Raw genomic sequence first — 16760 nt, 5'->3', positions numbered from 1 at the left:
CTCATTACTCATTACCAAGTAAAGTTTTATGCTAATAATTATTTTGAGTAATTACCAATAGTGTCCACTGCCTTATCATGCAGCAATTAATTAATACAACCCATTAACTTTGCGCGGGAGACTCTACAATCCGCCGACAGAGGGCGCGATTCGTATTTAATTACCTAGTCAGATACCCTAAACCAAATTCAACGCTGAACGTACGGATGAAGTCGAGTTTGATAAATCACGTGCTTCCTTTTCAGAAACGCACGCTGCTTTGAAACAGAATTTCTCAAAAACATGGAGGAGAGGGTCATTTGCTTCTTCGGGAGAATTTTACCCGCAATGTGGCTCCATTTTACCTTTTCCTGAAAGTGCAACGGTAGCTGGGAGAAGCAAGACATGTCCTTACAAAGTAAATGCAAAAAGTAAGTCTGGAATGTATGTATTTTTTGTGGAAACCGATGCTTGTAAAGTTGTGTGTGATGGCCCCTTGACTTGTGCGTTATTATAAAAAGGGGGTAGGCGGGGTCGGGACGTGGTCAAGGAGGAGGCGGCGGGGGGGGGGGGGGGGGTCTGATGTATGGTTGCAATGGACTATGAATATATTAGACATTCATGTAAATTCAGCTCAATGACTTCGACTCTGATGATGTAAATGACCTGTGACTGATAATTCGTATTTGACAAAAAAAAGTTGAATATTTCTTTAATAAAAAAATAAAAAAATAGTATTATAAAATAGTAGACTACATGTCAGTTTCCAATATTAATTTTTGTAATTTACATTATTATATCGGTCTACTACTACTAGTACTACTCTAGACCTGTCTGTAGGATTAATGATTGCCTTTTAAATGATTACATTATTTGGTGGCTCATCGGCTGTTGTTTGGCATGTTTGGTCATGTTATTAGCCCAGGTTGGACTCCTCCGTTGCAAGCAACACGACGGAGTCCAGGGTATAAAGGTCCCGTACCGTTGCAACAAAATTTGTAACATCTACTTAACTCAGGAAGCTAAACTTTTACTCACATGTTACTTGTAGTTGGAACTCAAAGACGGTTTTATTTAAAATTGTTGAATTTTTTCCTTTGGTGTTCATATTTTGTGAAAAGAAAATTTAAATTGACGTTACCCACTCGCACGCCGAGAACGGACTGGCTTGTAAACACTTTCTTGCATTGATCACTACCGCCCTCTCGTGGCGGCTGGAGATGTGACAGTCTTTTTTAATTTGCGCAAGCTGCATATTTGTTACGGTGCAAACTTCATTTTCCCTCTGCTTTTTTTTGAACGCACGACTGGCTTGCGCAAATTTAAAAAGGGTCATATTCATTGATTGCACCCTACGTATTACGGCACTATACCCAAAACCATGCGCACTTTAGCTCACACTATAAATTGGTACATGATGATCACATCGCCAGTGCAGAACTTCTGCTTATTTCCGGCAATAATTTCTTCCATGGATATAATTGTAATGGACACTAAGAATATATGAACGGAATTTCAACTTCTCAAATCAAGTAAAAAATAAAGAAAATTGTAGTCAAATATTGACGTCCTACCAGGGCTAGTCATGTTATCTGGTTATTATATAATCATGGAGGTAAAAACCTCCATGATATATTATAAAAACAAATATATATATTATATAGTAAATAAAATCAAAATCTTTTTTATTTGTGGTAAAAAGAATTAAAAGAAATACCCATGGTGCAACCATTGCGCAACCACTTTTTCATACGATATGAAATATTGGGTGCGTTTGATTAGCTTCCCTGAACCCTGGTGTGCTCATCCAAGTGGCGTATTTGATTTTTTCCAAGGATGAACGTGGGCAGATAATTACCTAGTCTTGGTTCCAAGACCATTGGTGTTGCACGGCAAAAACTGTCCACGCTTGTAATGAACGAACGCTAGCGGGCGCTCTGTTTCTCTGATTTAGATCTCACCATGGTCTTGAATATTTGCAACGACGGGTCTTAACTTTTTTATTGTTTTTCGGCAAATCCCCCCCGACTTTCCGGTGGAGCCAATCAGAGGCTGCGTTGCGGTTGGCTCATGAATAATTCATCAGTGTTGTGCATGTAGTGTACAATGCATGCAGTAATTCCGTTGCATGACTTTTGCTTTACTCTGTGTGTGGGTATATATGTTTTTATCGGAGTATAATAATGTCCAGATCAGTAGGATTTGAAACTTTGACACATGGTGGATATGCGATAAAGAAAGGTTTGTGGTACCAGCACAAACATTTCTATGTATAATGTCCAGATCCAGACTACTGCATTGCCATGATATGCAGCTTGAAATGCGATCGTGGCGTTATGCTCCCGACGTGCCAGGGCCCACACTGATGAAGCCTGTATTGGCTAAACAATTTGCTTATAGTTAGCACAAAATAGTATTGCTTAGCAGAAACTGGTTGCCAGCCAATTTTTAATTAAATTTGAAATTTTGTAGTGCCCAAGTAAATTTTTTGATAGTAAAGAAATTTTGTACAGTATTTTCTGCCAAACAGATATTAACTGGTGGGCCCTGTAGTGTTATTCACAGTGAAATTTTTTTAATCTTGGGGGAAGGAAATCTTGAGGGATTCAAAAGCGTCTTTGTGAGAACGTATTTTGAAGCGTACTTTTTGATATTGTAGCGTAACCTAATAGTATCTTGGAGTGTATAAGCGTAGCTGAGTAGCTGCGTAGCTTGGAACGTAACAGTATCTTTTGGTGGAGCGTAAGCATATCTTGGAACGTAATTCGTAGCTGCGTATCTTGGAACGTAAGCGTAACTTGACATGGGATTGAAAGCGTACCTTTTGATATTATAGCGTAACTTGAAGGAACGTAAGCAGATCTGTAAGCGCAGCTGAGTAGCTGTGTAGCTTGGAACGTTGAAATCTTTTGGAACGTAAGCATATCTTGGACTGAAGCGTAGCATCTTGGAACATAAACGCAGCTGCGTATCTTTGAACGTAGGCATAGCTTGACTCGGGCTTGAAAGCGTACCTTTTGATATTATAGTGTAACTTGAAGGAGCGTAGACCTAAGCGTATCTTGGAACGTAAACGTAGCTGCGTATCTTGGAATGTAAGCGTAGCTTGACTCGGGCTTGAAAACATACCTTTTGATATTATAGTGTAACTTGAAGGAACGTAGACCTAAGCGTATCTTGGAACGTAAACGTAGCCGAGTAGCTGCGTAGCTTGGAACGTTACCATATAACATTTTTTGGAATGTAGTCGTAACAAAATCTTTTGGAATAACTCGTGAGAAATTTCGAATTTTGATTGCTTGTCCAGCGGCGACTACTGCTATTCAACTCCCAGTTATTTGAGGCGAATAGTCGGGTCATTAAATTCCACTAGTTGCCCAGTTTAATCATTACCTCACTGAAAAATAACTCTTCATTCACAGAATTAAAAAATAATACTTTGTTTGACAAAATTATGCTTTGAGGGAATTTTGTTTTAGCATTATTTTTATTTAAACCTTTTACAAAAAATTCTCATAATTTTGTTAAGCTACTCACACAATAACACTGTCAATATAACAAAATGCGATATTCCTACGTTTTGACATCATCAAAATTACCTGAAAAACTCATAACAAAAATAAATTAGGGGGCCATGAATCAAAATGGAGCATATTGGAACGTTGCGATCATAAGAAACAACGGATTCGACACCCGCAAGCTGGGAGTTCATAGCTCCTGGGATTTAACACCTCCAACCCCCACGAGACACGGCATGGGCGGTACGTGATATTCCACAAGGCTTATTTCACGTTCCGATTGCTCCACGCCGTGGGGCCATACAGCGTCCGATACACGGACTCTCTGAATGCTAATTTTACGTTCGATTTTTGACCATTATTTACGATTTCAAATCGTCACGTATCCATAATCTGAATAGGTACCTATACTTAAAGTTTCACTGTTTGCCTTTTAATAGGCCTATAATGACCACGGAATCACTCTTTGAGCAAAGATTATTAAAAATAGACCGCCGATCATATTGACCTTTGACTCGATCTAGTTTGAATAGTCATCTTCAATTCGTCACGTGATATGAATATTGCATACATTAAAAGTAATTTACATAGTCTGGCCACGCCTTCAATTTGCAAATATCCAAGACCATGGTGAGCACAGGACATGGTGAGATCCGTAAATCAGAGAAACAGAGCGCCCGCTAGCGTTCGTTCATAACAAGCGTGGACAGTTTTTGCCGTGCATAATCGGAACGTTGGTTGTGTGTGACCGCGCAACACCAATGGTCTTGGAACCAAGACTAATAGTTACCCCACGTTCATCCTGGAAAAATCGCCTATTTCGTTTTAGGCGACGAACATGTGCAGAAGTTTACACACGCTCCACCTGAAAAAAAACCAGACGCATCATCACGTGAGCCTTCCTGTGGTGAACTCAGTGCACCTCGGTTCAGCCCCAAGAGCCCTGCTTGTGGATAGGGTCACTTGGGGCTAAACCGAGGTGCACTGACGTCACGACGAGAAGGCTCACGTGATGACGCATCTGGGGGTTTTCCAGGTGGAGCGTGGGTAATCATCTGCACATGTTTGGACTGAAAAAAATAAAATACGCCACTTGGATGAGCACATCGGGGTCGATCCAGGGAAGCTAATAGCATCTAATTTACCTTGATGGATATCCCTTTGTAAAAATAAGTGAAAAAGTGATGGCGCCATATGGAAAGTTATCCCCATTGACTGTCCGACTTGTCTTTTTTGGAAATGAATGTTTCAGATTTTTAAATCTTGATGAGGCATGGTCTGCGCTTTGCAACCTGCTGTGCTGGTGCCGGGCACTCATGATTTCAAAAACGTCCGACACACATTGCGTGTTTGAGCAGTAGTGAATGAAATGAAAACTCACTTTTTGTCTTCCTTTTCATTACAGCTGCATTACATGGTGTGGTCTATCAATAATCATTCATACCTGCGTCTCCACTCTCGGAAAAATGTTGAAGGTCGTCACAAGGTCATCAGCCAGAAAAACCTAAGATCACTGGTGAGTGAAACACTGGAGTTTTGTCTTAGGAAATGTCCAAATTTATTAAGTTTATATTTTGATGTTTACAGGGATAAGATTCTTCCGACCTTTGTCGGAATTCCGACTTTTGAATTCTAGAAATTAGTGCGACCTTTTTTTTCACTTCCCACATTTTGACTTTCCCTCTTTAACCTGTTTTGTTTTAAGAATCTCTAATCTCTAATTAGACACAATTAAAGTTTACCTTTGTAATTGTTATTATCGCGGATTTTGATTTTGATTTTTCATTTTTTCTTTTAGAGGTTTCATCATTTATATTTAACTCTGAATGAATAAAAAAAACATGTACAATTAAAGTCCATGAAAAGGGTTCAACACCCACAGGGAAACCTCCGGCCTTTTTAAAATTGGTTTATGAAAAAAAAATATGCACAAAAAATTAAATTTATTAGGCGATTTATTTCATTTGGTTCCTTTTAAAGAATAACCCCCAAAATATTTAGGTTCACGGTTTTATTTTTATTTCAGGAAAGAAACAAAAACAAATCAGTGCTGGTCAATTATGAAATTGTTTGAAAGAAAAACGCACAACTTTGTTTTGAATAATATGTGGTTTATTATTTGGTAAATTTTTAAGAAAAAAAAAACAAAGTTTGTGCTTTTTTATGTTTTTTTCAGAGGTTTAATTCCTCTGAAATCAGTGATAAAGGTTTTATTTGAAAAATGTACCACTTTATTTTAAAAGGTGATTTTTTACAATTTCGTAATTTTTGAAAATTAACCTCTCCACCCCCCCCCCCACCAAAAAAAACCCCAATTATTTGGTTAGAAATAGTTTTGTTTTATTTCAGAGGTTTTAAATTTAGCTCATAAGACGAGCAAAATTCAGTGATATAAGCTCGCAACTTGTAAGGAAACCCCTAGTCAATTTTTAAACTGTGTTTGATTAAAAATTGCGCCACTTCAAATTAAAAATTGACATTTGGTAAATTTTGAAAAATATTGTAATCCCCCCCCCCCCCAAAAAAAAATATTTTTATATACAAATAAGTTTGTTTTATTTCAGAGGTTTTTTATATTACCTGTGAAACAGAGCAGCAAAAGTCAGTGACAAAGGTTTTGCCACCCGTATGGAAACCCCTGGCCAATTTTTAAACTGTGTTTGCTTGATAATTGCGCCACATCAAATTAAAAGTTGACATTTGGTAAATTTTGAAAAATATTAAAGCCCCCTCCAAATATTTTTATATACAAATAGGTTTGTTTTATTTCAGAGGTTTTATATTTTACCTGTGAAACAGAGCAGCAAAAGTCAGTGACAAAGGGTTTGCCACCCGTATGGAAACCCCTGGCCAATTTTTAAACTGTGTTTGATCGATAATTGCGCCACTTCAAATTAAAAGTTGACATTTGGTAAATTTTGAAAAATCTTGTAAGCCCCCCCAAAATATTTTTATATACAAATAGGTTTGTTTTATTTCAGAGGTTTTGTATTTTACCTGTGAAACAGAGCAGCAAAAGTCAGTGACAAAGGGTTTGCCACCCGTATGGAAACCCCTGGCCAATTTTTAAACTGTGTTTGATCGATAATTGCGCCACTTCAAATTAAAAGTTGACATTTGGTAAATTTTGAAAAATATTGTAAGCCCCCCAAACTATTTTTATATACAAATAGGTTTGTTTTATTTCAGAGGTTTTGTATTTTACCTGTGAAACAGAGCAGCAAAAGTCAGTGACAAAGGGTTCGCCACCCGTAGGGTAACCCCTGGCCAATTTTTAAACTGTGTTTGATTGAAAATTGCGCCACTTCAAATTAACAGTTAAAATTTGGTAAATCTTTAAAAATACTGTAAACCCTCACCCCAAAATATTTTGATATTCAAATAGGTTTTTTTTCCAGAGGTTTTATATTTTACCTGTGAAACAGAGCAGCAAAAGTCAATGACGAAGGGTTCACCACCCGTAAGGAAACCCCTGGCCAATTTTTAAACTGTGTTTGAATGATAATTTTATTTCAAATTAAAAGTTGACATTTGGTCAATTTTGAAAAATATTGTAAACCCCCAAATATTTTGATAAACAAATAGGTTTGTTTTATTTCAGAGGTTTTATATTTTACCTCAGGTAACAGGAGCAAAAACTAGTTCCAAAGGGTTCGCCACCCGTAAGGAAACCTCTAGCCGTATTTTTTAATGTTTTGGAAAAAAGCAAGCGTAATATGTTGATCAATCGATATCTTTACCTCGAATGGATTCATCGCTACTGTGACAGGGTTTTGCTTCTTTCTGTTTTCTCAGCAAGTAGAACCAGGAGACCTATTTTGCTGAAACTTTCACAGTTTTATTTCATATTTCGATATTTTCCCCATTAATCATTGACAAAAAAACAAACTTATGGCCCTATTTTTTGGCGTATTATCACAAATTTGTTCTGTCAATACTTGGTTATTTTTCATCACTTCTTAATTTTCATTTTTGTATTTGGTCTGGTTTCAGATTGACAGGGTATGTGCCAAGTGCAGTCACGATGGACTTCATTTCCACACCAGGCAAGTGAGATCAGCTGATAAAGAACAAACCGTCTTCTATTTCTGCCCATCATGCAAGTAAGTTAATCACTACTTAAGCCTGGTTCATACTTTCTGCAAATGCAATGTGCATTTTGGCGACACAGCCCTATTTTCTTAGCGAATATTTCAAAGTGGTTGACCACAGTTCAACTGTTGCGAGATATTCATTGTGAGTTCGTGACAACCAAATTTGCTTCGCATTGGCAGAAGGTATGAACCGGGCTTTAAACTTGTAGACCCTTTTAGGTTTATCAAACAGTTTCCATAGACTGCAAAGGGGTTAGTAGGTACCTGTGAGGGCAGAGATGGTTCTTGTGATTTATTTAGCTTGGTCACTACATATTTGGCTGCCGGGAAGTTTATTCACAAGGGAGCTGAGTTGATTTGATGAATGAAATAAATGGCCTAGTGATCAGGGGTAACATTGTCGAAGAGCCACGAGCGTCACTGAACAACAGATTTCAGTGCTATAAGAGTACGAGCAGAAGTTCACTGTTTACATGACATGTGAATACAGCACAATATGGTTACAAATGCAGCAATCAGCAAAACAGAAACAAACACAACATGCAATTTGATCTTGAAGGATCTACGGTGGACTTTACAAAGAGTTAAGACTAGTCTTATCTCAAGTTAGGACAAGTTACTTGTCTAACTTAGGACTAGCCTTAAGTTTTTAATATCTCCTGGGACTAGTCCTAAGTTAGGACCAGTCCTAACTCTTTGTGAAATCAACCCCAGGATGGTTAGGGTCAAAGGTTTTTTTGTATTATGTATAAGTAATTTTATTGTTGTTATTTTTTAATCACAGGTATCAAGAGAGTGAGTACTCCTGAAGAGAATCAACATCTTCCGGATCGGTCTACACTGAGAGGAACTCAAATCAAGAACTCACTGGAACAAGGAGTAGAAATCACCACCGACGACGATGACGACGACGACCAGCCGACGACAACCTGATGCCAGAGAGATGTCTTACTGATGAGAAGGCCGACTTTTTAATTGCCTTTATTGAATGAAAAATGCGCCACTTCATATTAGGTGATTTATCAAATCGTAAGTTTTGAACAAGCCCCCAAATATTTGGATTTAGATTTTTAACTCTGGAAACAGAACAGCAAAAATTCAGTGACAAAGGGTTCGCCACCCGTAGGGAAATCTCTGGCTAATTTTTTCATTGAAACTGCACCACTTCAAATTAAAAGTTCACGTTTGGTAAATTTTGAAAAATAGCTAAACCCCCCCCCAAATATTTTGATATACAAATAGGTACGTTTTATTTCAGAGTTTTTGGTTCGCCACCTGTAAGGAAAACCCCGGGCAAATTTTCATTTTAAGGAACAAGCAAACTAATAGGAACACATTGCCTTGGATCGGTCGAGTTGGTCTTTGAAAAGCGTTTGTTATGAAATATACGTGGGTAGAAAGATGTTGTAAAATTAGAATACAATGATCCACACAAACATGCCTCGAAATTGCACGGTTTTCCTTTTACCTCGTCGACTAACACAGTCGGCCATTTATGGGAGTCAAATTTTTGACTCCCCAAAATGGCCGACTGTGTTAGTTCGCGCAGTAAAATGAACAGTACGCAATTTCGAGGCAAAGTTGTGTGGATCATTGTATTCTACTTTTACAACATCGTTCCAATCATATGCATTTTATAGAAACAGTTACAAAACGCTTTTTATAGACCAACTCGTTCGATCCAAGGCAAAGTGTTCCTTTAATTTGTTGTACCAAAATCTTTACTTCGGATGAATTCATTGCTACTGTGACAGGGTTTTGCGTCTTTCTGTTTTTTCAGCAAGTAGAACCAGTAGACCTATTTTGCTGAAACTTTCACAGTTTTATTTCATCTTTCTATATTTTTCCTTATGGCCCTAATTTTTAGGCGTATTATCACAAATTTGTTTTTTCAATGCTTGGTTATTTTTCATCACTTCTTAATTTCATTTTTGTATCTGGTCTGATTTCAGATTGACAGGGCATGTGCCAAGTGCGGTCACGATGGACTTCATTTCCACACCAGGCAAACACTATCACCTGATAAAGAACAAACCGTCTTCTATTTCTGCCCATCATGCAAGTAAGTTAATCACTATTTAAGTCTGGTTCATACTTCCTGCAAGTGCAAAGTAAATTTTGGCGACACAGCCCTGTTTTCTTAGCGAATGTTTCAATGGCGTTGAACACAGTTCAACTGTTGCAAGTTATTCATTTGAGTTTGTGACAACCCAATTTGCTTCGCATTCGCAGGAAGTATGAACCCGGCTGTAGGCTTGTAGACCCTTTCAGGTTTATCATACAGTTTCCATAGATTGCACAGGGGTTAGTAGGTACCTGTGAGGGCAGAGATGGTTCTTGTGATTTATTTAGCTTGGTCACTACATATTTGGCTGCCGGGCAGTTTATACCCAAGGGAGCTGAGTTGGTTTGAAGAATGAAATTAATGGCCTAGTGATCAGGGGTAAAATTTTCGAAGAGCCATGAGCATCACTGAATTACAGATTACAGTGCTACATGAGGATTAGTACAGGCAGAAATTCACTGTTTACATGACATGTGTGTACAGCACAATGTGGTTACAAATGCAGCAATCGGCAAAACAGAAACAAAAAAAACCATGCAATTTGATCTTGAAGGATCTCTGATGGACTTTACAAAGAGTTAAAGACTAGTCTTATCTCAAGTTAGGACAAGTTACTCGTTGTCACCACTATCCCCAATATTATATAAAAGAACTAATGAGTGATGACCCTGAGTAATAAACTAAATAAAAAACACGAAGAAATGACTACATGAGACCATGTTAAATTTAGATAATATATTTACAACAAAAATTATTTACAGTTATGTACAACATTGGGTAAATCGGTGTAATCATTAGTTAAACCCACAGTCAATTGAATCACTTATTATCGATTGGCCAAAGCAATCTCCTATCAATTAATGAATAAAAATTACAGATACTTGTACTTCAAAGTTACGGTAGCTCGTCTCTATAGTCTTTAGTCTCCCTGTACGTTCACGTACGATGAATGGCGATTGGCACGCAGTCTAGTATGACATCACACAGATGACGTTAAGTTTAGTCTCCACTTCAGGAGTTCACAGCGGCCCTCGTCTTTCAGTTCATCTCAAATAGGGAGTCTCATGGACGGGAGATCGAAGCCCCAAATAATGGCCATCTAAACAGTAAATAAATAACCAAAATCCTTGCAAGCTTTTTGGATATATCTCAACATAAATAATACAGAGAATGAATGCCATTGAATGAATTCTCAAAACAGTAACCGCCAATTCACAAATAATCTCCGTAAGATAATCTCTGTAAATTCTGAAGAACTTCTGAATTTCCTTTTGCCCACAGCAACTTCATAATTCAATCTAACGATGTCTGCCCATTCAAAAATGTCCATGCCAATATGCAACTTTAGCAGAGTATCAATAGTATACAGAATTCTTTACACATCAGAAAAATACAATATTAATCATCAAACAAAACTTACGGTTATTGTGCGGGCGAACTAACTTGAGGCGTCTTCAGGCTGAGTGTTGCGGCGTCGACCGGGGTTAGGAAGAATCGTTACTATGGCTCTGTTTTGCCTATAGTTTTTTGATCACAGATCAAATAAGACAGAATTCTTGTTGACTGTCTACCTGTTGCTTCTGGAAGCTTCACGCAGTTGGTACAGTCTCTAAACACTCAAGCTCACCATCAAAACATGCTCTCAGATCGCCGATCAAAATCGTTCTGATCAAAACTAACATTCAATTTCACTAGCAAACTCACTCACTCCTAAACTCCCAAAATCAACAAAAGAACAAACACCAACAAACGACAGACTAAACAACAACAATAACAGAACTAAACGGGGACAATAACCACGGCCGATGTATTACGTAATGTACTGTGACAACGAAAAAGCGTCCTATGTTACACGAAAAAAAGCACTGGAAAAATACAGGAGGGTTCGGTTTGTAGCAGCGGGAAAATTAAACGCGCGCGATTGGCTTAAGGCTATACGTCATGCGAGAAGGCTAAACCAATGTGTTGCAGGGGTGGCTAAAGAACATTAAAAATAAATAAATGCAGCGCGATCCTGACAATTTACTCCCTCTTTTAAGGGAAATGTATCACATTTCTCTTAACTGAACAATATTTACAAATTTCGACTTAAAAAGTCCGCTCCTACGTTATCAGATCCTTTGATAGCTCGTAGTTGGATGCGAAAAGGTTGGAGTGCCAACGCCCATCTCATGATTCATGCGTTCGCGACTTTTGACTTATTCATGTAAATCAGCGGCTGGTGATCGGTTTCGAGTACGAAAGGCTGGCCATACAAGTACTGTTGAAACTTCTGCATGCCATACAATAACGCAAGGCATTCCTTCTCGATTACTGAGTACGCGCGTTCGCGGCTTAAGAGCTTGCGACTTGTAGCCGTCACGTTCTTGCATCAACACTGCACCTATGCCTACGTTTGATGCGTCCGTTCTAAGCAAGAATGGTTGATCGCAGTCGGGCAGGTGAAGTATGGGTGGATTACTTAGAGTCGATTTCAGTGTGTTGAATGCTTGCTTTGCGCTCTGCGTCCATACAATGTTGCTCGGCTCTATGTTTCTAGTCTTATCTGTGAGTGGTGCTGCGATCGCGGAGTAATTTGGTATAAACCGTCGATAGTATCCGCTCAAACCGAGGAATGATCTTAACTGTTTCTTCGTTGTTGGAAGTGGGGCGGACTGAATTTTGTCTACTTTGTCTTGCTGCGGTGCAAGCTTACCTCTGCCTACTACGTGTCCTAAGAATTCAACATTTTCCATACCGATGACACATTTACTAGGTTTTGCGGTAAGGTGCGCCTTACGAAGTCGGAGTAACAATTATCTCAGAATTTGAATGTGCTTTTCCCAAGTCACTGTGTGGATTAAAATATCATATATGAAATGGTCAACGTTTTCTAATCCATGCAAAAGAGATCTCATAATTCTGGTGAATGTTGCGGGTGCATTAACGAGTCCGAATGGCATAACTTTGAATTGGTACAATCCGTTCGGTGTTAAGAATGCAGTTTTCGCTTTATCGTCGCTGTTGAGGGGAATTTGCCAATATCCTTTACTTAGATCAAATTTCGAGAGGTATTGGTCTTTAGACAATTTGCTGAAGATTTCATCTGGGTTTGGCAATGGCTCTGCGTCAAAAATAGTCAACTTGTTGATCTTTCTGAAGTCTATACAAAATCTATTCGTTCCGTCTTTCTTCTTAACTAACACTACTGGCGACGCGTATGGAGAATTTGAGGGTTCGACAATGTTCATTTTCAACATGTCCTCTACTTCTTCATCTGCTGCCTGTCTTAGTGCATACGGTAACGGATATGGTTTAGATCTGACTGGTTCTGACGTGGTTAGAGTGATGTCGTGTTGACCAAGGTTGGTTTCACCTGGTAAATCGGTCATGATATCACTAAAACTACCTAAGATGCGTTTCACTTGCGTTTCTTGGTCTTTCTCGAGTGTTGTACTTATTTGAACATCTGAAACAGATTGGGTGGGGTTTAATGCAGGTAGCATGATGACATCTTCATTGTCAGTCATGATATAATCGCTACTAATATCTGATTCGGTGATTGGTTCTTCGCATTCGATGATTGAGGCATTTGCGCATTCGATTAGACTTCCGGTAGTGGCTTCAGTGTTAAGGTTCGCTGCATCTGGCCTAGATTGGTATTTCTTGAGTAGGTTCGCATGAAAAGTCTTAGACTTGCCGTTCAAGTCTATGCGGTTATCTACAGTTCCAATTTTCTCTAGAACGCGGAATGGTCCTTTCCATTGCAGTAACAGTTTTTTTCTATCAGTAGGCAATAGGAGGAGTACAATCGTCGACCTTAAATGATCTAGGGCGAGTTTTACGATCATAGTAGTGCTTCGCGGTTTCTGCGGCTTTAGCTAGTTCTTGGTGCGCTATTTCGCATGTACTTTCAAGACGCTCGCGTAGCTCAAGAACATATTGATACGTAGTCTTGGTTTCGGGGTTGTCTATCGTACCGGTCCAAAGCTCTTTAAGGATTGCCATGGGGCCACGAACTGATCTGCCATAGATTAATTCGAACGGTGAAAACCCGAGACTACTTTGTGGAGTTTCACGATAAGCAAACAAGAGAGGCGCAATATATCTGTCCCAATCGCTTGGTCTATCGGCACAAAGGCGTTTCAACATCTGTTTTAGAGTCGCGTTAAATCGTTCGACCAAACCATTGCAGCTCGGATGATACGGCGTGGTGGTTAGTTGACGAATAGATAAAAGTCTACTGAGTTCTTTCATTAGTTCAGAGGTGAATTGTGACCCTTGATCTGTGAGGATCTCGCTAGGGACACCGACTCTAGAGAATACATCTACCATAGCTTCAGCTACTCTGGGTGTGTCAATATAAGGTAATGCGACTGCTTCAGGATATCTTGTCGCATAATTGACTAGAGTAAGAATGTAGCGGTTCCCATTCCCAGTTTTGGGGTGAATTGGGCCTACTATGTCGATAGCAATTCGCTTAAATGGTGTGTCAATGATGGGCATCTTGCCTAGATGTACCTTTGTAACTCTGCCTTTTGTGATAGTTCTTTGGCAGATGTCACATGACCTACAATATCTTAAGACTTCGGAATGGATACCGGACCAAAAGAAATTGCTCAAAACTTTGTCACAAGTCTTTTTGGCGCCTTGGTGGCCGCCTAAGACAGATTCGTGAGCTAGTTTCATCACATGGGTTCTGAAGTTCTGTGGAACAATCAGTTGAAGGATTGTTTCACCATGATCATATTTTGGAGATTGAAACTCACGATAAATAAGACCATGTTGAGTTAGGAACCGAGAGGTGCCGAATCGTGTACACTTTTCTTCACCACTCTTAGCAAGTTCCCTAATTCGACATAACATTGGGTCAGAAGTCTGTGCCTTCCGTATGTCATTTTGGTCAATTTCGGGAAGACCGGTTGGAACTTTAAGTTTCCTCAAAGGTTTGCCCTCAGCAAGCTTTTGAGAACGAGTTTGTACAGCACTAAGTTCAACTTTGTCGGTAACACATGTGTGTCGTGGGCCAATGTTATCTGCAGATGACAATTGGTCAACAACTCGTTTGAGATTCCAGTTCTTATTGGGTTCGGCTGGATTTCTAGCACCATTAATATTGCCAAGTATGACGTCATAGACTGGTTTTGCCATACATAAGGCTTCGACTTTACCAACAAAGAAAGGCGAGTCGATATCTATGATAGCCACTGGGGTGGTTCTAACTGTTCCATCTACTAGTACACATGATTTTGTCTGTCCTGTATACTGGTCAGGAAGAACTAAATCTGTACGTATAACTACACCACTACATCCACTGTCACGTAAAACAGAACCAACTTGTCCATTAATCATGCCTTTTGAGACTGGCATGCCTTGAACAGTTCTACTTTTGCATACGGCACTCATAATTGGTAATGTGTGTCCGCATTCGAGGTAAACTGACCCATTTTGGATGCAACATTCTGATAATGTGCTAGGGTTCAGAGTTGGAGTAGTTATCATGCATGCAACTGTTTCAGGGGAAAGAAACGGGGTTGCTTCAGTACCTTGATTGCCTAACTGGTCACTCTCATGAAATGTTTCAGAACTAGATTCGACTTCTGGATCTTCAGTGAGCACTTCGACTAACGCTGAGGTTATAGCAGTCGCAACTTTTGCTAAGCGTGAATTTCTGTGAAGGCATTCGCGCGCAAAGTGTCCTGGTTTATGGCAAAGATAGCATGTTCTTAAAACCGGTTTGCTTTGATTTGCGTTCTGTGATTGCGTCGCAGCATGTGGACCTGATCTATCAAATCGCGGTGGTTGTGCCCTTGGTGGATAAGTGCCCGGCTGCTGTGATTGAGCTCGAAAGTTCTGTTGCATGGGTCGCTGAGCTATTTGTGCAGGTTGCTTTCTTACTACATGATTACCAAAACCGCCGTGAGCTTCAGAGTACTGCTCTGCGTAACGCGCCATTTCTTGAACTGTTGGAGGGTTGCGTTCTTTAAGAAAGGTCGCTAGTTCAACGTTGCAACTATTCAGGAATTGTTCTCTTATAAAAAGATCCTTAAGCCCTGCATAGTCTTTCTTAGTCTTTGCCATGTCTATCCATCTATCAAGTAAGTTAGCTAATCGCACTGAGAATTGGGGTGCAGTCTCTCCGCTTTCTGGTTTAACTGTTCTAAAATTCACGCGGAATCCTTGTTCAGTTAAATGGAACCGTTTTAGAAGAGCATCCTTAAGAGTGTCATAATTTGAGACATCATCTAATGACAATCTAGAGTAAACTTCTAAGGCCTTTCCTTTAAGCAGTGCGCTGAGGTTTATCGCCCATTCGTTCTTTTCCCATTGTTGTGAAACTGCGTAGCGCTCAAATCGCTGCAAATAAGCATCTAAATCGTCTAACGCTTCATTGAATGCGGGCAACTTAGGAGTGCGGGCCTTAAGACGAGAATGATTGTTTCCAGATTCGCTGCTTACACTAGTTCGCTTAGCGGTTTCTAACTTAACTTGCAGTTCGATCTTTTCTTTATCATTTCTTCGCAGTTCTAGCTGGTATGCGCGTTCATCGCGTGCTACGCGTTCAGTGTCCTTACGCAACTTCTCTCTTTCTCTACACACAAACTCAAGCAACTCTTTCCCATCTAAGCCACAATCTTTACCAAGGGTGGTAAGATTATGAATCTCAGCACTACCAACTTACGAGAAGATCCTGATGCCACTGGTGATTGATTTGTACAAGGGGAGTGATAGCAACACTGTGCCTGTAGACAAATGGTTAAACAAAATAAAGTTAATAATTGACACAGCATATTCATCAATTGGCTTTATAATTGGCGTAATAAACTAAATAAAACACGAAGAAATGACTACATGAGACCATGTTAAATTTAGATAATATATTTACAACAAAAATTATTTACAGTTATGTACAACATTGGGTAAATCGGTGTAATCATTAGTTAAACCCACAGTCAATTGAATCACTTATTATCGATTGGCCAAAGCAATCTCCTATCAATTAATGAATAAAAATTACAGATACTTGTACTTCAAAGTTACGGTAGCTCGTCTCTATAGTCTTTAGTCTCCCTGTACGTTCACGTACGATGAATGGCGATTGGCACGCAGTCTAGTATGACATCA

General features: G+C 39.3%; 1 protein-coding gene and 1 pseudogene across 1 annotated transcript; one reads left to right on the top strand and one right to left on the bottom strand.

Annotated features, from left to right (window-relative positions):
• Nucleotides 1-4866: 4866 nt before the first annotated feature.
• On the top strand, nt 4867-8435 carry LOC139951282 (uncharacterized; annotated as a pseudogene).
• A 3419-nt stretch (nt 8436-11854) lies between these two features.
• Nucleotides 11855-16497, bottom strand: LOC139951813 (uncharacterized). The gene is made up of 4 exons (XM_071950879.1): nt 16488-16497; nt 13481-16312; nt 12688-13392; nt 11855-12369 (listed from the first exon to the last, which is right to left on the bottom strand). The coding sequence occupies exons 1-4, from the start codon at nt 16495-16497 to the stop codon at nt 11855-11857; spliced, it is 4062 nt and encodes a 1353-aa protein (XP_071806980.1).
• Nucleotides 16498-16760: the final 263 nt, after the last annotated feature.

This window comes from Asterias amurensis, chromosome 19 (genome assembly GCF_032118995.1).
Source record: "Asterias amurensis chromosome 19, ASM3211899v1".
In the NCBI taxonomy this organism is placed as follows: Eukaryota; Metazoa; Echinodermata; class Asteroidea; order Forcipulatida; family Asteriidae; genus Asterias; species Asterias amurensis.
The sequence above is the reverse complement of the archived record's forward strand: the minus strand, read 5'-3'. Positions and strand labels throughout refer to the sequence as shown.